Genomic DNA, 20,821 nt, shown 5'->3' with positions numbered 1-20,821 from the left:
AACATTAAAAACATAACATCATAATTATAACATGAACAAATTGCCAACTTCATTTGGAATCTGTTTGTGATTTGCGTATTGACTGAAATGGCTGGTATTGCTTTGTTGAAGAAGTTTTCAAGAACCACTCCGATCGCATTCTCCAATACCTTTGGTGGTGGTGGTGGTGGTGGTGGCCAATCCAACACACACTCTTCCACTTTCCGCCTTCCCTTTACTGCTCTCACCACCATCTCCGGCGGACTCTCCTCCTTCTATTACTTTTCCTCTCCCAACCTCGTATTATTCTTTTCTCCATTCCTATTTTTTATTTATTTTTATTTTGTTGCTTTTTACCCTGATCTATCAATACTATGCGTAATGCATGCTGATTAATCTATACATCACTCTCCAATTTATATTTATTTTCCACATAATTATTTTATTAATTAATTCATTCTAGATGGTACTCTGGTAATATTACTAGTTCTATTTGCCTTGTGCTTTATGGTAATCGATTATTTTGTCATGAAATGCGAAATCAAATTGTGATCATGTTTGATCTCAGGTTCATTCAGAAAAAGTACAGGAAGGGGGAAGTAAAAACATTGGTGAGTAGTATTGAATATAATTAGTATGTGATGTTAGTTATCATGTCTAATGTTGACTATATAACAAAATTGCAGTGATTTTGTTCGATTCTATTTTTGGAGATTAGTTGTTTTGACAGAGACATTTATCTTCCAACAAATATGACATTGTTCTTGTTGTTTTATAACATGTATTGTAGTTTAGTTCCTTCTATTTAGTCTTTTCTTTTCTCCCTTTTCAGCTCTAGTCCCAGACAAATGGATCGAATTTAAGTTGCAAGACACTGCCAGAGTTAGTCACAATACCCAATTATTCAGGTATATCGCATAGGGCAAATCATGAATTTGCATATATTTAAAACCTCACTATATCAGCCAAATTTAATAAATTTTGCAGCTTTATTCATGTGACTCTGTTTTTTGTCCTAATTTAACTTTGTTGGCTCATCTTTCAACAAGTTGTTCATGTAATGTAACTCACATGGAGTGAATTGTGAGCATATATTTTCCCAGAGAAACAATTAATTCTAACCCTGCTCACATGCAAACTTGTTAAGTGATGGACCCTCATCCAAACTGTAGTCAATTCTGAAATATATGGAAATATATGTTGCGGTGTTGCCTGTTGGAACTACAATGGTGCTCAATTTAGCAGAGTCTTTGCAGTCAACAATTCACTGTGCTATACCTTTAAATCATTTTTCTTGCTTTCCAGGAGAAGTTTGGATTATCAATTTAAGCTAAACATTTTAGTCTTAAATACAATGCAAACTCCTTGATTTAAGCCATGATTATCTTATCAGATTAATAACTGAGAATTAATTTTATTTATGGCACTTTTATTCTATTTATCTAAAACAAAGCTTTGATCCATAACAAATCCACTTTAGATTTGTTTATTACTTTAGTTTTTATTCAATCAATTTGTAAACAACAAAAAAACTACCAGGAAACTTGATTTGTTTATCTTAGTACATTATGAGTCGATCCTATCTTAAGAGAAGAGAAACTGGTATATTGAAATAGAACGAAAACAATATGAAAATTAAGAGCAAAAGCTCCCAGCATCATGATATGCACAACAACTGAAACACAAGTTGTTAATTTAGAGATTAAATCAACAAGATGTGGATTCATGAATTTACATATATTCATTATTAATATCAAATAACAAACTGAACTCAATCATTCTCATAATGACTTTAACTTATGTGTAGGTTGAGTCTTGTATTTCATTAACTATGTCTTTCTCCTTTGTGTGCCAGGTTTTCATTTGATCCAACTAAGAAGTTGGGTTTGGATATAGCTTCTTGCATTGTTACAAGGTGTGATAGATTGTTGATAGTTCATATGGTTTTTGAAATTGTTATCATAAAAATTTAAATTTTGTTTCACTCTTATGTATAAACACAGGGCTCCATTGGGACAAAATGCTGAAGGAAAACCAAAATATGTCATACGCCCGTAAGTTTTCCTGTTGAGACAACATGATTACTTCATATACAGATATTTCTTTATTTTGGCACCGTCTGCAGTCTAAAATATTTGCTGTTGTTCTTATATTAAATCTCACTTTCTTAGATCGTAGGCTTCATTTTCGTTTTTACCTTTTTAGTATACTTATTTTTTTTGTTACCTATAGGTGATAAACTTAGTATGATTAATTAATGAAGTGTTTTAGAATACTTATTGATGTCCTCTTAATCCAGGCATTGTTGGTGATGAATGTCTATAAATTGAATTCGTTGAGATGGTGCGCATATTTTTACCGAATGTCCCTCACAAATTTTGTTTTGTTTGGCAAGAAAGTGAACTTTGTAGATTTAGATCGGGGAGCACCAAATATGCTTTACCTTCTTTCATAAAAGACAGTTATGATCACTTTTTCTCGAGTACAGATTCCTCTGCTCTATTTCTTTTTCTTGTTACTCATACCTTTATTTCTTTTCTGGTTTATTCCCTTCTCAGCGAGTGGCATATCTGACCTTGTGCTCACGGTACTCAAAAGACTTTGTGCTCTGCTCATGGAGATTGAGTCCTAAACTTTTCCTGATTCCGGAATGCCCTTTTTCCCTATTGTTTATACCTCTTTACCATTGACCTAACCGATCCATAAGCTTTTAACTGTTACTAACAGATTTGGTCCCCACTTATTCTAGCCTTTTATTTCCTATGCCCTTATCTAACAGCTTATGTCTCAATTTTTAGGTATACTCCAATATCTGATCCAGAATCCAAGGGATATTTTGATTTGTTAATCAAGGTATATCACCATTAATGGAAGCATCACTTGTCTCATCTTGTAGATCATCTAGCAGACCATTTAAAAGAGGCACTGTGGCCTGTAGTGATTTACTTTTCAAATTGTTGCAGGTGTATCCTGAAGGGAAAATGAGCCAGCATTTTGCAAGCTTAAAACCTGGTGATGTTGTTGAAGTTAAAGGGTATGTTATTTGCAGCAATTCAAGATCAGCATAATATTCCATACTTTAATTTCTATATGAAAGGCATTGTTTCTTTCAGGCCCGTTGAAAAGCTCAGATATACTCCTAATATGAAGAAGCACATTGGCATGGTAAGCTTGTTCACACTGGCAATGATGGAATCTGATGTTCAATCTTGACTATAAAATTTTCAACTATCCTTTAACATATAAATTATTCTTGTTTAACAACAGTAGAGACTTACAAATACGCCTTTGAGAAAGGAAAAGGAAGAATCTCAAATTTTAATTCTTTTCCCAAAAGCATGTTTGAAGGGCCTGCACTAGTCTCCCCCAAAAATGTTATTTGTTGTTGCCAATCACTTTTTTGGTCAATGTATCCATTTCAATCTAATGGTATGAATTCATTAACTTTGTAAAAATATCTCATTTTGCTTTCCATGTTTGAGCTCTTTTTCCTTTCCCCCTTATTACATAATATAGATTGCTGGTGGTACGGGAATTACTCCAATGCTTCAGGTAATTGAGGCTGTATTGAAGAATCCTGATGACAAAACTCAGGTAGGTGGTAAACCTCTTCACTACATTCCCTCATGACACACAGCTTGCTTTCCCTGCACTTTTCTCAATTATGTTATCATATAGATAAGTCATGAACAAGATTGGTTTTTAATTTATTGAGACTGTTTGAGGGGTTTGATTCATATTGCTTGATATGCATTGCGTCATTTTGTTTATGCAAATGAAGTATGATTCATATTGCTCGATATGCACTGGGTCATTTCGTTTTGCAAATGAAGTATGATTCATAGTGCTGGATATGCACTAGGTCATTGCGATAAGCATCAGAATATCGCATCTTATTGTGTCATTTTTCATTTGCAGATATCTCTGCTTTATGCTAATGTCTCCCCAGATGACATATTGCTTAAGCAGAAGCTTGACGTTCTTGCAGCAAGCCACCCAAACTTAAAGGTAAAAATATTGTTTAGCAAAATTACCATCATTAGCCAACCTGTCATTATTATTACTAAATTAGGAAATTAATCAAACCTCTTTTTAACAAATTCGCAGGTATTCTACACTGTTGATAATCCAACAAAAAATTGGAGAGGAGGTGCAGGTTACATATCAAAGGATGTAGTTGTGAAAGGCTTACCCAGTCCTAGTGATGATACTCTAATACTTGTGAGTTTTGCTTCTCAAAGTAAAACCTGTATAGAATTAGAAGAGCTCTTATGGTGATAGTCCTTACTCATATTTTGAAACATTGTGAACTTCCAAGGAAATAAGATGTTTCTCTTTCTGTTTTTTCCCAAGAGAACATTAAGTATCCACCTTTCAGATGTTTGAAGAAATCACCCATATAGTAAGGATTGTGATCCCATGAGGGTGATCTAACTTGATTAATAGGACACTTACAAAACCTTTTGTTTTGGTTGCTGCTACTGCATTTTGATCAGAAACGATTCTCCGAGTACATATGAATTGGGTTGGCTTCCCTAGAGAAAAGATATACTGAATTCAGTTTTTTTATTGCAATCGAGGTCACAACCTGTTGTAGGGCGGGTGAGGGTCAACTCTAGTGGGAGACAAATGTAGCTTTGAGCTAAGGTTCTGGGGAACAGAATTCAGAATTTCGACTCAATGCTTCGTGGTTGAAACCTCTCTCCCACATGTATGAGCTCCTTCCATGGCAAATTATGGCCCATTAAGCTAGACCCTTCTACTAAAACTTATAAAGGCCAATGTAAATAATCTTGATGAGGATCAAAAGAGTTAAAAATTGTTGGTTTGTTTTGAGTTGTACTTTTTCTACATTCCTTCCAGAGTGTTATTAGAACCTTTTATTAGAATATTAAGTATTGTTGCAGTCTGTCACAAAAACTATGCTTTTTATATTATTTCATGTTCATGCTTTCAGTTGATTAGTGTTTTCTGGTAAGGTTTAGGGAGATGGATTGTAGTGGTGGTTGCAAAACCTCATCATTATTTTTTATCAGAAAAAACGGAAGTTTCATCATTATTTTTTATCAGAAAAAAAGAAGTTTCATCATTGTTGCATATGTTTTTGAAGTTAATGTTCAACCCGTTATTATCACTTGCATTTCAGGTATGTGGCCCCCCTGGGATGATGAAACATGTATCTGGTGAAAAGGCCAAAGATTGGACACAGGGAGAGGTTTGTAGTTAATTTGTATGTTTGTGATTGTATATCTTGGATCTCTGTAATGATGTACTTTGTGGTTGATTTGCTGCAGATTTCTGGCATACTCAAAGAGGCTGGATACACTGAAGAAATGGTTTACAAGTTTTGAGAATATAGGATTCAATGATGCCACCCTTCCAAGCACTAACCACTGGATGCAGATGAAAATTTGGACATGAAATAAATCTGGAATTACAGAGGATAGCAAATTATTGATTAATTGTCGTTTGAATTTTCAATAGTTTGTGCATTTTAACAATGCAGTTTTGTAGCATGGATGTCACATAAAAGATATCTCATTTGGGGTAAACTTGCTACCACACCCAACATAAAGAGTAAATTAAGCTACCCTTACCAATGAAGAATAAAGTGTTAGTCTAGTGGTATAAGATTCATTAAATTAATGACCAGAAGATAAAAGATTGATTTGGTGAGTAACACTTGTTGGGAAGAATAATAACGCAATCCAAAAAATGATTAGTTCTTTATCCAAAGAATGAGAGGATATCTTTAATAATACCAAGAAAAAGTAAGATATCCTTGATTAAATGGAAATTAAGATTTATCATTTATCTAATGAGTTCAACACTTTGGATGTCACCATAATGTTTGTTTACAAACAATCTTTCTAAGCTATTCATACAAAACATATTAAATTACAATTTTTTTTATACTCAAATATAAATAAATTATAATCTAACAATATTATAATAAAAATAGATATAATTAGAATCTACTTTCTCTTATTATACGAATACATACTCACAATGAACACTATCTTTTATTTTTTATGAGCCAGTCTCAAAAACTATATATTATACCTTTATTTTTTTAATCAAATAACTGTACAAGATTTTTGACTGAGCCATTAAATCATAATCTATCGTGCTAGTGTTGCAAAACAGACTTTGAAGCCAAGATATTTAAAAAATATAATGAAAGAACGACTGAGTAAAACACAAGTTCTATTTTCAGGAAAAAAACACACTTTCAAAATGATTGAAGTTGTGTACAAGATATAAAAGTTAGTCACCTCATTCGATATATGGGCCTTTTGTAGCCCAAGTTGAGGCCCAAATTGAAGCGCAAAGGACTTTTTCATATTTAGTATTTACACACTCAAATCGTTATGTTCTCTCTCTCTCTCTCACTCTCTCTTTTTCGCTATCGCTGTCAGCAACATTCATTGTTGATCCCTTCAAAGACATGGATGAAGATTTGATCAAGCGTAACACTGATTGCGTTTATTTCTTAGCCTCTCCCCTCACCTGCAAGAAGGTTCTTTCTTTCTCCTTTCTTTTCTCTCTCTACTTCTTTCGTAACCATAATCATCATTTCCTATCTTTTGCTTTCTGGTTTGGTTACATTGCATGTGCTTCTTCTTCGTTCGCTGTTTGATTTTACAATGTATTTGTTCTAACCCTACTCTCGTGTCTTCGATCCTACTAAACCGCTTTTCTGCGTCCAATTTGATTCCAAATCCATGTTTTCTAATTCTTAATTAAATAATGCTTGAATTTCTATCCTTTAATAATATTACTGATTTAATGCATTTCTGATAAGCGTTGTTTCAGGGGGTTGAATGTGAGTATCGACATAATGAGGTTGCGAGGCTTAACCCAAGGGATTGTTGGTACTGGTTATCTGGTACTTGCTTTAATCCAACATGTGCTTTTAGACATCCTGTAAGTTCATATTTTCCTTTTCTTTATTTTATTTTTTACTTGTTTCTCCTGATTTTGAACATTCCACATTTCATTTGCTCCTTCTATATACGGAATGCCTGGAATTGTCATGTTTGTTCAACTTGATTTCCTGTTATTATTTACGTTTCGGTCGGATAGGCTTGCATTGCTTGATGAATTTGAGTTCTAGCTTGTACCCACAGCAGCCAGTTTAAACAATGTGATTGATCTGTAAGTAGCTTTTGATGCAAGGTTTCAGATCAAGGATGGCATGCTATATGTATAAGTACATTATTGTCGACAGAAAAAATATGAGACTTTCTAGCCCTTTGAATACACCTTTTCAGTGTTTGTGTTTGTTAAAATATCAAACCGGAAGGAGCAAGTCATATTGTTCTCTCCATATTTAGTAGAACGATTTTGATGTTCTAACTATAAGTGCTTAGAGTTATACCTGTAGTCCATATTTAGTAGAACGACTTTTAGTAGAACGATTTCTGCAGCTATTGTTACCCCGTTAGCTGACTTGGTGGCTTGGGTTCCTCTTTTAGAAGAAAAAAAGAATATTATATTTGGCTGAATAAATTTGAGGATTAAACATGTTATGTTTATGAGCATGCCCATCAAAGCCATTACATCATTAATGTACCATGAAATTCTGTTGTTGCTGTTATCTCTTGTCATTTTTAACTAATATTTGTCATTGTCTCAGCCATTGGATGGGCATACTGGAACTCCATCTGAACCTACACAATCTCCCTTACCCACAAACAAAACAGCAGTTCCCTGTTATTACTTCTTCAATGGATTTTGCATAAAAGGTGACAGATGCTCATTTTTGCACACGCCTGATGATAGCTTCTATACTGTAAAACCTATGAAGAATGACAATGGAAGCACTGATGCACTCATCCTAGAAAATAAAACGTCATCGGCAAATAAAACAGGTGAAGCGTCAACTCCAACTGAATCACATTCTGACCCAGCTTTAACTGCCTTGTCTCGCTTTAAAGTTCAGCATAAGGAAGATCTTCTTCGGCTATCATTACCCAAAAATGTTAAACCGCAAGATGATTGCCTAGGGATATCTTCTTTCGAGTATAAAGAAGCTACAGTGACTAGGCCAGACTCTCTATCTCGAGGTGAAGGCTTTGTTCATAGCATATCTCATTTTTGCTCTGAGCAGAGTTCAGATGAGCAAGTAAATTGTCAAAGAGAACCTGAGGAACGGTGGGAATCGTCCCCTGGATTTGATGTTCTTGTTCATGATGGATTGGAGAACTTGGGTTATGAGGATGATTCTGAATATTTACCAGTCCTTGATAGGGAGCACCAGGAACTGGATGAACAATACTTGGGGTATGAATTTAAAAGCCCAGATGAATGTGATACTATATGTCCAGGAGCTGACATTCTGTATGGGCAAGAAATGTACGATGGTTACAGATGCTTAGATAGAGATCTTATACATGTTGATGGCAGAAAAGTTTGCGCTTATTCCAGAGAGATATTCTTGGATTCTATATTGTCCAGGAAACGGATTCGTATGCTTCCCGACAGGGCTAATTGTGGCAGGGACTTGGATCTTAGGGATCATCTGAGGAGACGTAAGGAAATTAATGTTCCTCCTGCTACAGGTTTCTTAAGAAGATATGAATCGTCGTTCGTGGTTCGAAGCCAGGAAAGGCAGCAAGGGTATGGCATTGATCAGCGGCCAAGTAGAAGATTGACATCACAGTTGGGATTCAGAACTGTGGAATCAATTGGAGAGGTTGAAACTCTTTTGGCTGTGAACAGGCGCAGGTTATTTAAGCATTCCAAGCAGCAACATAGGCCAAGGGAGCATTATAGAGAAAAACTAGCTAAACAGCATTTTCTTTCATCCAGGAAACCAGTTTTAAAACAAAGGAATTCTATCCATGAGTCCACTACATTTTCAGGACCCAAGACTCTTGCAGAAATTAAAGAAGAGAAGAAAAAGAAGACAGAAGAAAGTTTGCATTGTAGGAGCACGTCGGCTGATTTCAAGGACCCCAAACCTCTGAGTGAAATTCTCAAGGACAAAAGGAGCATAGATCAAGTGAGAGATGGGAATACTTACAACAATTGAAAGAGATTAAAATGGTTTCTGATTTCATGAGACTAATGTCTTCACTAAAGATAACAAGATAAGTTTGGCTGGTGGAGGTGCTTTTTACTTTTAAGCACGCTGTACTATGTTAGGTATAATAAATTTGTTTTGCCAATGGGGTAGATGTTGATTAAGTTTCCATTGGAGTTAGTTGAATGTTATGGTGGCCCGAGTTTTTTTAGTGTGATAATTACGAGCCCCAGGGTGATGATAGATATTAGAGATATAACCAGTGTTTGACTAGGAAAGATATTTTTTGTAGCTCTAGTTGATTGTGTTGATTTGGACAAAGATGCATATTCTACAGAGTGGATTTTATGAGTGTTATTTTTGGCCTACTTGTTTTTTTTTTGTCCGCAGCTTCTTATACATAGTACTCAACACTGGTTCTTGGTCAATGTTTTTTGTGCTTGCAGGCCGAGTCATAAGGTGAATACAAAACAAGAATCCGTCCTACTTATGTGACCAAAGAAATTTTCAAATCACATTTTTTCGCTTTTCTACTTACGTTTTCCCTACTGTTTTTACTCTTTTAGTTATTGTTCAGGTTTAACTAATTAAGGAATTTCTTAGTTGTGCATTAAAGTGACGTTTTATCAAAGTATCAAACCATTCTATATGCGATGAAAGAGGACGGAAAAATGATTTCAAAGAACACAGAATTTACAGTTTTAGTTCATTTGTCAAATCAATGACAGAAACTACAACTCAACTTTTTATTCATTTTTTAGACAATTTGCCAAAGCACAAGAGTTGTGTATTTTGTTGCAAAAAATTATTGTGCTTCTTTTAGGAAAAAAGAGTATATTTAAATCTATTGATAAAAATCACTCCAACACCATCCAAACAAATTCAGTCCAACACCGTCAAAGAAATTCAGTTTTTTGGATTAATCCTGTAATCTTCCATTCAAAATTTGAGTTGGTGATAAAGGTTAGGTTGGTCTAACAATAAAATCATACTATAGTAAAGTCCGTCATTCTAATTTAATTTTTTTATTAATATTGGCTGATTGGCAGAATAGTTAAAATATTTTACAGGAAATATTGAAATCTATTAATATTACCAGAATAGTTAAATCTGACCCTTGTCTTTATATATTGTTTTATTTGTCCTCTAATGAATATCACAATCAAAGGTTCAGCATATAGTATACCAAGTTGTAGTTTCATGAAATTATTGAAATAGAAAGAGAAAAGAAGAGAGACTAATATGGCCGACACTGGGTTGCAGAGGTCAGTAACATCATTCAGAAGACAAGGTTCTTCAGGTTTGGTTTGGGATGACAGGTTCATCCAAAGCCTTAACCAAATCCAAAACCAACAACAACAAAAAGAACAAGAACTAGAAGAAAAGAGTGATGGAACAAGTGCCACGTTGGAACGAAGCAAAACAGTTGGGGCAATACCAATACCAATACCAATACCATGTAAGAAGGTCAACGTTGTAGCACCATCCTTAGACCCTCCTTCTCCTAAGGTTCCTACATGTGGCCTTTGTGTTTTCTTTGGGAAAAAATCACTTCTTCAAACTAGTACTCATCATAAATCAAAACCCAACTCAACAAAACATAGGTAGGTATCAAAATAGCTTCATCTTTCTTAATTCTATTCCCCATCATGTAAATTTGTGCTTCTTCTTTATCCTTACTTTCTTTGTCTTTGTTTCAGTTTTTGTGGCTTTGATTTGGATTGTTGTTATTTGTAAAGTCCTTCAACATATCGTTATATATCTGAGTGTTTAATAAGCTTATTCAATCTGAAAAAAATTAAGGATGACATGTGAAAGGTCTATGTAACATAAGCCAAATGTTTTTTTATCAGTACCATTTTCTTATGGTTTCATCTCTTTCAATTTCAATGTTCTGCGTTGATTTTCTTATGGACAATTTTTTTTAGGACACTTTTGTGTTGGTTATCTATTTCTAATTTAATTGACATTTTACTTCAAGAGTTTTTTCAAACTTATCATTAACCCTCAAACAAAAATGATACAAATCAACCTCAACGGTGGATTAAGTGTTAACAGTGTAAATTTTTACACTGACGATATATAGATTTTAAACAATATTACCGATTAAGATGAAAGCTTATATCTTGAGCTTATTATATGGTATTCTTCTAATCCACTGTGTTGTATTAAGAAACATAACTGAGGACAAGGAAGAACAAGATTTAGGTCCTTAGTTCTATTTATCTCAAACTTGGCCTAAGGACAAACCAATTGTCATCTCAATTAACTACTAATCCAAGAGAGAAAAATAATGACATTGTACTTCGTAGTTTCATACATGAATTTCTACAATATTTTAAAGTATGTAGGACTTTTGGGGTGAACCATCTAAATATAATTTCTTTACATTTCCCTGTGTATTACTAATTTTGATAAATGATGATTGAATCTAAAATTAAAATAATAAATAACGTATAGAAACTTTATACTTGTGATTATATGTATGTAAATATTCTTTCTTCCAAAAAAATTGATACTTAAGTTATGTATACAGTTCAATAATTGGATGAATGATGCAAATATTGAATACACTAAATATCTCTACTAACTTTTTATATATCTTCACAAATAATTATTAACCTAAATGCGATCCTAAACTCAATAAATGAAGAAGAAAACTTGGAATAAAAGTTATTAAAAAACACTTACTAAGAGAGTAGTGCATTAAAAATGCGAGAGAAAGTTGTTTCATCTCAATTCCAATGAGTTTAAAAAAATAATGAAAGTACCTAACAAATTGCGTAACAGTCTAACGCAAACAAGTAAATTTTTCTCATCTAGTAGATAAGATTTATATATTGTTTATACCTTATATTACCTAAACTTGTACGTCCATTTGGCAATTAGCCAGAAAGTCAACACCAACGAAAATGTGCGTAAACAATGGATAATGATTACTTGAGTGAGACTCAAGGCAAATGATTTTTTCCTTTGTATTTTAAGGTTAAAAGTGTAATATTATTATACATAAAAGGAATATAAATGTCAATATATGTTATTTTTTGTTTACTTTTACACACCACTTGCCTCTCCATTAATGGAGAGGGGTCACAGTCTATTACTGGAATTAACAAACTGCAACACCAAACAGTTAGTTTACTTTGACAAAAAGTTCACTACTTTTCCCACTACTATTCACAATTAAAATATTGAGATTATCCCTATGCTAACTTTCAAAAGTTTGGTATAGACCTTAATCTTATTTAAAAGATTATTCTCTTACAACATTTTTAAATATACTGTGTCTCTTTTATAGCCAACAAAAACTATTTTTAAAAGAGGAAAAATGTATTCGTCAATATTATAAAACTTTTATATGTTATATATCATTCATCATTCATATTTAATTATTATTGATTCTACAACAAAATAACTGAAATGAATGGTATATGATGTATTATTTATATATAAATTTGTACATTAATAAACATATATATATATATATATTATATTCTTTTTATATATGTCTTTCTAACCATCAAGTTATATTTATAATATATTTAGTTATGTTAAATAATATAATATAATTATGTCATTAGATCTATTATGTTTAATAAGTGAATTAGATGAATTAAAACATTATATGTTAGGTTTTCTAAACAACTTTTAGCTTGACTTACTTATTAAAAAAGAATGGTATAGCATGTGATATGTTAGCCTATGATAAGCATCTTGGACTCTAGTCTTTTCCCATCCTTAATAATCATCTTTGATTATAAATATAATTAGAGTTTTGGCATTATGTGTCCGCCAACCTGCAAATTTTTCAATAAATTTTCAATAAATTTTTCAATAAATTTATAAAATATATATATATATATATATAATTTAACGTGTTATAAGATAAAATTAATTTTAAAGAAGTAATATAATGCTAGAAAATATTTATAGATTATGACAGGACAAAATTGTATGAATAGTGACCGGTAGATATACATTTAATATTTAAAAATTACGTCAAAATCAATACTCTTTTTTCTAATGAGTAAATTAAACTATAAATCAATGCGAAAATAAATCCAAGATTATTAGTTAGAACTTTTCAATTTTATATATTTATTCATAAATATATATCATGAAATAGTATAAAATGGAAAAAGTTTTAGTATTATATGTCACTGCAGAAAGACAAATCATTACCCCTAATTATGGGTGCACCAGATCATGTTGGGTGGGTACTGGTGGAAAATAATATTAATTAAATAACTCGAATACATTGAGTTAGGTAAATATCATTTTAATCTAAGAATTAAGTCCAACTAAATCTATTTTTGCTACATAGAATGTAAAGTAATTAAAATCTGGATATGAATAGCTTTTATGATTGTAAATAGATTGAAAAAAAATAATGCTAACAGAATTGCTTGAGCTCTTTCTAACAAGAATAAAAATAAAAATCATTTGATTGATCTGAATATTTCTGGCTTTGATCTCTAACTTTAAAAGTTAGTCAGAATTGATACAAATGAATTCCCTACTGGGTTTCAAAACCAAATGAATGGGGACAAATTCCCATGATTTTTAATATATACTGTAGTTCCCATAAACCATAAATTATAAAGTTTATTAACTCATAGTGCAATTTTATTTTTGGTAAGAAAAGGTGAATTAGGTCCAAGATGCTCTTAACAAGGTTATTACATCAATAACATGATTAAACTTTTAAAATGTAAACTATAGACATTAGACCATATTTTATCTCTCAATTTTTATATTACTTCATGTATCCTTTCATTGGGGATAACTTTGAAAATATAAGGTATATATATATATATATTAATTTATGTTTTACTTTTTGACAAATAAAAAAAATAAGTGAGACAAATTTTGAGACAATAAATATGACTTCTAAATACATAAGTATTAAAAAAAATATAAGGAGTGAAGGAATCTCATTCAGGTATTCATTTAGTTATTTCATTATAAAAATCAAGAAATACAATAATAATGTAATATATATTAACTATACTTGTTCATCAAAACATTTATGCTCCTGTAACTCTTTTCATATTTATGCCCCCTATCAAATACATCTCTATTAAGAATTGATGTACATTTAGAATAAGGGTAGGAGTGAAAAATATTAACCAATAAACTTCTAATGACTTAGAAATAATAATTTTTTTCTCCAAACAAAAGAAATAAATAAAACTGAATAAAATACTTATAATTTGTGTGGCCATTCATAGTATTTAAGCCTGTGAAGCAGTATAACTTCTTGCATAGTTACACAGATCAATGATCATGGATGCACGCTATTGATTTGATTTTAAATAAACTAGTATAAATTCAACTAAACCTTATATAATATGCTCTAGACTATTGATAACCTCACAATAATTTCTAGAGGAGGAGATATTATTACAGTTTGCGAGCATGGAACTTGACTAGTCGTTTGTGTCCTTATATTTGGTCATTGTACATTAGTATGTGTTACGGATACACTTATGTTATCCCACTTCTTTGTGTCACTCTACGTGTTAGAAGATATGATTGGTCAGAAAAATATTTAATAATTATAGTTTTAACTTCAATAAATTTTCAATCAATCGATGATACATAGAATGATACAAAGATCGGTACAGCAGATGTGCTCCCATATGTCACACACTTCCATTGCTCAGCAACTAGACCTTGAGATTGTGAACGATTGAGTTGGGTTTCAAAGTCTGAGTCAAGCAGAAAATGAAGCCCAGATGTTTAATATTCTAAAATTTAAGTTGATACCAATTTGTCATGACTATAAAAACCGAAAGTAAACCAGAAAGTCAAAGTGGAGATAAATAAAATTATATCAATGAAACTTGATTACATTCCAATTTTCATGTACAGACATCTTAATACAAAGTTTGCCAGTTTAAAAATTCTTTAACAATGCTATATAATTTTATTTACTAAGCTTAATCCAACAACACCTTCTTAACTTTTGTCTTGAACAGTAGAATGTATAAGTTTCCAATTGAAAAATAAAGAAAACACCCCGTTGAATGTGTCACGAAAGAACCAAAACTTGACCCTACAATGCAATGCCAGACCGGACCATATGCTTTGTCAAATTCCTGCACATGCACATATCAGCAACATATTATAAAATTAATTTATCAAAACAATGCCAAGAAAACAGAGAAGCACTACAGTTTTTAAATCTAGCTGAGCAAATATATAAATAATTAATCTCTGGTCCTGATATGAGACAAATAGTGCACATGGTTGAGCCTGTATATGGTAAATTATATTATCAACTTAAGTGCAACTTTATATGAGACAAATAGTGCATTATTGGCTATAATAATATTAGGGCATGATGTGTTTGACACATGGGCTGTTGTAGAATTCCGAATTAAGATTTGATCTTAATCAGGTTAGTTTATGGATGTTCAAAGATACTGCCACAATGTGTCATTTCATATTTTTACTAACTAAAAAAATGTGTCAAAAATTCAATTTCAGTTGAGTGTACACATAATCGATTTCAATTATTCCATTCCAATCAACAAATAAAGGAAGAGAGACACAAAATAACAAAACATGTTTGTTCAGTCGGCTTTCACAATGGATTCTTCTGTGGGGTTCATTGAATATAATCTCAATCATTCATGAAGCAAAGTTCCAAAAAGAAACACCAAGCAAATAATCTCAACTACTTCTTCTGTTTTGGCATCACAATTTACTTTCCTAATAATAATACTACTACCCATCTAAAATTCTCAATACCCCTCCTACCCATCTAAGAATTTTGATGAAGTGAAATGAATTAATATCATAATTCAATGTAAAATTAAAAAAAATACCTTTTTTATGTTATGAGCTATGTGTTTAGAGCTAAAATTGTCCAAGCTATCACATGTCCTCCTGGCACAACGAAAGGCGTGCACTTGCATGAAACTTGGCATGTCTGAGACCAAGACTTTCACCTGAAGATGTTTTACCACAGAGGACAATGTTTCAATTTGGGACACTGATTTTCTTGCTTCAACAAATTTTCCTTCTTTTGATGATTTTGTTTCTATGTGGGACACTGATTTTCTTCCCTCCTCAACTATGATTCCTCTTGCTGCTGGTGATGCTGCTGCTGTTTCAATGCATGACACTGATTTTCTTCTTTCCACAAAACCTTCTTTTGATCCTAACTCCAGCCATGATGTTGATTTTCTTGCCTCAACAAATCCTCCTTCTGCTGCTGGTGTTTGTTTTCCAATGTCTAAGCCTCTATTGCCATCATTTTCAACATTCAAAGTTCGAATTTTTGATATCCTTTGCAACCAACTACGTGAATTGGACTTCTTGTCCTGTTCCACAACATGCTCTACCTCTTTCTTTCTCTGATTTCCTATGCCACCTTTGTAAATGTACATGAACCCTCTCTTGTGTTTCTTGTCCTGGTTAGCCATCTCAGAGTCTCAATGAATAATTAGTATACCCAATTCTAATTGGAGCTAATAATAAGTCATTGAAAAAGTTATAAATGTTTGAAAGGGTATGTGTTTGGAATCACGAGTACAAAGAGGACCATATGTTAGAATAATGTTTACTAGGAAGAGAGTGACGCATGTTTATAAAGACAAACCCATGTGTTTGTGCCTGCGGTCATGGAAATATAACAAATGGGTGTGTCATATAAAATTACCTATGATTTGATATATATATATATATTGATCTAGTGCAATTTAAATGAAATAATTGACATTGTGGCATGGCACTAATCATTACCCTCTGGGGCATTTTTTGTTCCCCAGCTAGCTGCTTCTGGACACCCAGCATCAATGGACCCCTAACTTTGCCACCGCCTATTTATGGCTACATTCATAAAAATTTCACTATTTACTAAATGCTACTCAGTATCTTAAAAATCTCTAAAGCTAAGTTATTGGATGGAAATCGTTTAAGGGGTACTCCAAAACTAAAGTTGGGTACAGATTTATGATAAAGATATTGATTGGTTGGTAATTTGTGGTATAAAGTGTAAGGTTTTTCATATACTAGCATAGCATATGTTGTCATTTTGGCTTTTCCATTCGTTGGCAAGTTGAGGCAAGGTTCATTCACCAAGGTGTGAACAATCTTGCAACAGCTATGAATTGAATTACAAATTGTTTAACAATTCTAATCAACGCCGAAGTGGTAAGAAGAAAAAAAAGAATTCTAATTAACTATCCCTCTATAAAAATGTTAAAATAGTATTCTCATCATTGTAACAACATGACTATTCCATTCACCTCTCTGTTTTTTGTCCTTGTTATAAATACACAAATATTTATTTATACATACCAATTCTGGTATTATAATATCTATGAAAGATTAGTCATTAGTCTTAAAATGAGATGAAACGTGTCATGTAACTTGTGCCTTATGCCATGTTCACTAGCATTAGTTTTATGATCTAGAAGAACTGAAGAAGGAAGTGCAATTGATAGCATAACTTCCGATTTTGTTGTGTGGGCAGAATGTGTTAATGAATGATGCAGGTGGCTACACCACAAGTGACAGTGTTATATGGACCCTCTGATTTATTAGTCTGTCATGAGAGATTGCTGGGTCCATGAACCATAAAAGAGAAGTGACTAGGAATGGTGGTTGCACATTAGTATGTAGTCAAATATCTGAATCCTTGCAAACCAAACAAGGGTGAAAAAAGTAAAGGTTTTTTCTTTCCTCTTCACTCCCCTCTTATCTTTTCTATAAAAAAAACTATTTTGTCTAGAGTGCATAACTACTCTTTCAACAAATGTTACTCATAACAAATTGAATTTTTGACCTATGATCATCTTAAGATCTAATAAAACCTTATAACATAATATAATACTGTGTAAAAAAATGTACAGAAACACTTTTAAGCAAAACTATATTTTATTCTTTTTTTGTATTTATAATAAATTTAAGTAGTGACACATCTTCAACCAATTATTACTAGTATTTGGGACAAAAGAATAATAAACTTATTATTACTAGTATTTTTCTTAGGAGAGAACTTATAGACATTTCTAAGCATTAAAAAAATTATGGAATAGTACATTAATACTATCTAAATAACAGCTACTAAACTAAGAAACCAATTCCTCTTATATTATACGCTAAAAGATGATGTCATTTACTATAGTAAAACAACAAGGTGTACATGAGAGAACTATGCAGAAGTGGAAGAAAGAAGAGGGTTTCATAGTTTGCAACAGCTTAATAAGAGAGTACGAATCCTAGAGGAACCGAATTCATAGAAATAAATAGGGGAATTCAAGAGAACCTCAAGTGTTTGTTGAAAACCAAATGTTGTTCCTATCTCATGGCTAATAAAGGAATCATGGTAGGAATGCAATCCCATCCCTATTCCTTAATTAGACACAAACAAAAACATTAAACTCTAATCATGTTTAAGAAATTTTGACCAATAATCCAATATATATATATATACACACATATACATTTATAACTAGCAAAAATAAAGATGATAAACACTATTTTTTGCTGCCTTTTGTATCAGCTACTATATTATTCTATCTTAAAAAATAAAAGTGTTACTATCAAGCATTTATTTTCAACTTTGGTGGTTAGGAGAGTCGAACTAAATGGTAAACACATTTCAGGCTAAGGCTATATCCTGGCTAAGACGCTAGGTGCCTCCTTACATAGCTAAAGTTTCCCTTGATTTAGTAACGGTTACTTCAGTTATAAATGAGTAGTTAATTTTCATTCATACTTTTGTTTTGTACAGATACAAGAAACTGAATTGAACTAAATTTGTTTGTCCATTAATTGATTCAAAGATTCACATAAATGAGCTCATTGACCCATTTACCTGCAATGTTATTCATCCCATCTTTTCCAGTTGTGAAAGATGCAGAAATAGGAGTTCCTTGCAGCCCAAAACATGTAGTAAAAAATTCATGCTGTTTTGGACTGAAGGGAGCTCCTAGTTCTTCACTTTCCTTATATTCAATCTTCATTACTATCAGCTCAAAGGCTTGAAATTTATATTTGTGACTGATATCTGTATGTTTCAAGAAAAGGGTAGCTAAGTATCAAAATAAAAATGATGCTTTTCCTCACTTGCTTATGAGGTGAAAAAGATATCTGTTCAGATTGGTTTCCTTTTCTATACTTTTGCTACACCATTTGACTCCTTTTACATTAAGTACAAACATAATTTTCTGTTTTTCTTGCTAATTCATTTGATTTAATTGCAAAAATTGAAAGGATTATTCAATGATCCTATTGCCATGCTTTGATTTCTTTTTGACAGAAAATATAAATAGTTCGTGCTTTTGTTGTTAAGATTGGTAGTCTTTTCCATTATATTGTAGGTGGAAGACGGAAGTAACTAATTTTACAAGTCATAAGAAAATATTACTACTGATTCTAACATACAGCACAGTTTATCTATTAAGCTTTAACTGGCCCTCGTTGTACATTGAGATCATTTGTTGAATCTGCTGCTGATAGTTTTGGATATTGCAATTGAAGCGCGAGCAAGACCGTACATTATTGTCCTCTGATAAAGGTACTACAGGGATGTTGTCACAGTTGCATATTTCAATCATCCACCCATCTGGGTCATGGAAGAAAAGCTGATCAACATTTATTCCATTTTCCTCTACTTTGTTCTTCACGTAGTTTATGTTCATTTGCTTCAGTCTTCTCTCCACTTCTGCTATACTTTCACACTATAAACAAGCCACAATTTGTTCCAACATTTGAGTAATATGCTTATGTAATTAAGTTGCTAAGATTTACACAAATACAGTGCAGAGAGAATGATTACTTGGAAAGAAATATGGTTGTCTTTTGGATTAATGTGAACATTCTTGGGCATGCTTTTTGGGTCTTCTGATTGGAGGAGGTGTATGCCAATTCCATAATTGAATAACCTACACAAGTAACACAACATCATATTTAAATGTAAACCAGTATGAATGATTTTTTTAACAGTAGAAAAATGTTTCCTCGAGTTTGAGCCTTCTATGTTAATAATCATTGATGTTCCAATGAACTTGGGCAATAATAAAAATGTATAGAGATGATTATATATATATACCATGCACCATTGAAGTCTAACGAAGTAGGCCTCTTAATAGGGATGAACCCAAGAACATTAACGTAGAAATCAATAGATTTCTCCACTGATCCACACACCAATGAAATGTGATTCAATGACTTCAGTTGCAGGGGATTTCCCATTGTGTCTTCCTCTTTTCTCCTATGTCAGTCTCACAGAACATTGAGAAAGAAAACAAAAAAGTATCAAATTGTGAAAATGTGATGAAGGTGCAAAAGGTGTAGGCTTATCACAGAAAATATTATGAATAGAGAAAAGTGTATTTATCTCATGGCTTTGCCGGCTTCTATTTATAGAAAAAAAATATAAAGGGACTTAGTAAGAAGATTCTATAATTTCTTATGCATGTGTTAGAATTTTCGTGTTACAAATTTGGATTGGTTTCTTTTTTGAGTGGAACAATGATTTTGTGACACGTGGAATTTGATGTTGATGAATCACATTGAGACAAGGAACACTAATCTTACTTCTCGACACGCAAGTGTGTGTTTCTTAGTCTATATTATCTTTAGCACATGAGAAAACATGTCATTACTCGATTAAGAGGGGATCAAAAATAGAGATAATAATAAAAAGAAAGAAACGTTCGATTGAGACACGAGGATGGGACTTGTGCACAAAAACCTAGCAAGCAACCCTTTTAAAATTATAGATGTACATACATAAATCTTGAGAATGGAATATTTCGACTCGACTTCTAATATAAGGAGATAAATTATTTCCTC

At 32.4% G+C, this 20,821-nt stretch overlaps 5 protein-coding genes across 5 annotated transcripts; 3 read left to right on the top strand and 2 right to left on the bottom strand.

Moving 5' to 3' along the window:
• LOC109362960 (NADH-cytochrome b5 reductase-like protein) lies at nucleotides 27-5,569 on the top strand. The gene is made up of 13 exons (XM_019609064.1): nucleotides 27-279; nucleotides 548-590; nucleotides 812-887; nucleotides 1,835-1,894; nucleotides 1,983-2,033; nucleotides 2,778-2,832; nucleotides 2,943-3,013; nucleotides 3,093-3,144; nucleotides 3,496-3,573; nucleotides 3,898-3,987; nucleotides 4,087-4,200; nucleotides 5,126-5,194; nucleotides 5,274-5,569. Exons 1-13 carry the CDS (start codon nucleotides 88-90, stop codon nucleotides 5,328-5,330), a joined length of 1,008 nt encoding a protein of 335 aa, XP_019464609.1. The 5' UTR covers nucleotides 27-87; the 3' UTR covers nucleotides 5,331-5,569.
• Nucleotides 6,347-9,382, top strand: LOC109363060 (zinc finger CCCH domain-containing protein 17-like). The gene is made up of 3 exons (XM_019609232.1): nucleotides 6,347-6,499; nucleotides 6,796-6,906; nucleotides 7,619-9,382. Exons 1-3 carry the CDS (start codon nucleotides 6,428-6,430, stop codon nucleotides 9,014-9,016), a joined length of 1,581 nt encoding a protein of 526 aa, XP_019464777.1. The 5' UTR covers nucleotides 6,347-6,427; the 3' UTR covers nucleotides 9,017-9,382.
• Nucleotides 10,250-10,615, top strand: LOC109361942 (uncharacterized protein At1g15400-like). The gene has a single exon (XM_019607466.1). It carries the CDS (start codon nucleotides 10,250-10,252, stop codon nucleotides 10,613-10,615), a length of 366 nt encoding a protein of 121 aa, XP_019463011.1.
• LOC109361697 lies at nucleotides 14,846-16,660 on the bottom strand. Its single transcript, XM_019607221.1, has 2 exons — nucleotides 15,841-16,660; nucleotides 14,846-15,108 (listed from the first exon to the last, which is right to left on the bottom strand). Exons 1-2 carry the CDS (start codon nucleotides 16,438-16,440, stop codon nucleotides 14,950-14,952), a joined length of 759 nt encoding a protein of 252 aa, XP_019462766.1. The 5' UTR covers nucleotides 16,441-16,660; the 3' UTR covers nucleotides 14,846-14,949.
• Nucleotides 19,346-20,592, bottom strand: LOC109362019 (metallothiol transferase FosB-like). The gene is made up of 3 exons (XM_019607592.1): nucleotides 20,076-20,592; nucleotides 19,803-19,908; nucleotides 19,346-19,704 (listed from the first exon to the last, which is right to left on the bottom strand). The coding sequence occupies exons 1-3, from the start codon at nucleotides 20,216-20,218 to the stop codon at nucleotides 19,417-19,419; spliced, it is 537 nt and encodes a 178-aa protein (XP_019463137.1). The 5' UTR covers nucleotides 20,219-20,592; the 3' UTR covers nucleotides 19,346-19,416.

The sequence above is a fragment of the Lupinus angustifolius genome, chromosome LG12, assembly GCF_001865875.1.
Source record: "Lupinus angustifolius cultivar Tanjil chromosome LG12, LupAngTanjil_v1.0, whole genome shotgun sequence".
Taxonomy (NCBI): domain Eukaryota; kingdom Viridiplantae; phylum Streptophyta; class Magnoliopsida; order Fabales; family Fabaceae; genus Lupinus; species Lupinus angustifolius.
The sequence above is the reverse complement of the archived record's forward strand: the minus strand, read 5'-3'. Positions and strand labels throughout refer to the sequence as shown.

What these genes read in the sequence shown, in the direction of transcription:
- LOC109362960 (XM_019609064.1), top strand. Translation starts at nt 88, where the DNA reads ATGGCTGGTATTGCTTTGTTGAAGAAGTTTTCAAGAACCACTCCGATC. An exon ending in GATGTTGTTGAAGTTAAAGG is followed by an intron (nt 3,014 to 3,092) that starts GTATGTTATTTG and finishes TGTTTCTTTCAG; the next exon opens with GCCCGTTGAAAAGCTCAGAT. An exon ending in ATCCTGATGACAAAACTCAG is followed by an intron (nt 3,574 to 3,897) that starts GTAGGTGGTAAA and finishes TTTCATTTGCAG; the next exon opens with ATATCTCTGCTTTATGCTAA.
- LOC109363060 (XM_019609232.1), top strand. Translation starts at nt 6,428, where the DNA reads ATGGATGAAGATTTGATCAAGCGTAACACTGATTGCGTTTATTTCTTA. An exon ending in CTCCCCTCACCTGCAAGAAG is followed by an intron (nt 6,500 to 6,795) that starts GTTCTTTCTTTC and finishes GCGTTGTTTCAG; the next exon opens with GGGGTTGAATGTGAGTATCG. An exon ending in CATGTGCTTTTAGACATCCT is followed by an intron (nt 6,907 to 7,618) that starts GTAAGTTCATAT and finishes TCATTGTCTCAG; the next exon opens with CCATTGGATGGGCATACTGG.
- LOC109361942 (XM_019607466.1), top strand. Translation starts at nt 10,250, where the DNA reads ATGGCCGACACTGGGTTGCAGAGGTCAGTAACATCATTCAGAAGACAA.
- LOC109361697 (XM_019607221.1), bottom strand. Translation starts at nt 16,440, where the DNA reads ATGGCTAACCAGGACAAGAAACACAAGAGAGGGTTCATGTACATTTAC. An exon ending in TAGCTCATAACATAAAAAAG is followed by an intron (nt 15,109 to 15,840) that starts GTATTTTTTTTA and finishes GTGCATGTGCAG; the next exon opens with GAATTTGACAAAGCATATGG.
- LOC109362019 (XM_019607592.1), bottom strand. Translation starts at nt 20,218, where the DNA reads ATGGGAAATCCCCTGCAACTGAAGTCATTGAATCACATTTCATTGGTG. An exon ending in TTAGACTTCAATGGTGCATG is followed by an intron (nt 19,909 to 20,075) that starts GTATATATATAT and finishes TTACTTGTGTAG; the next exon opens with GTTATTCAATTATGGAATTG. An exon ending in ACAACCATATTTCTTTCCAA is followed by an intron (nt 19,705 to 19,802) that starts GTAATCATTCTC and finishes GCTTGTTTATAG; the next exon opens with TGTGAAAGTATAGCAGAAGT.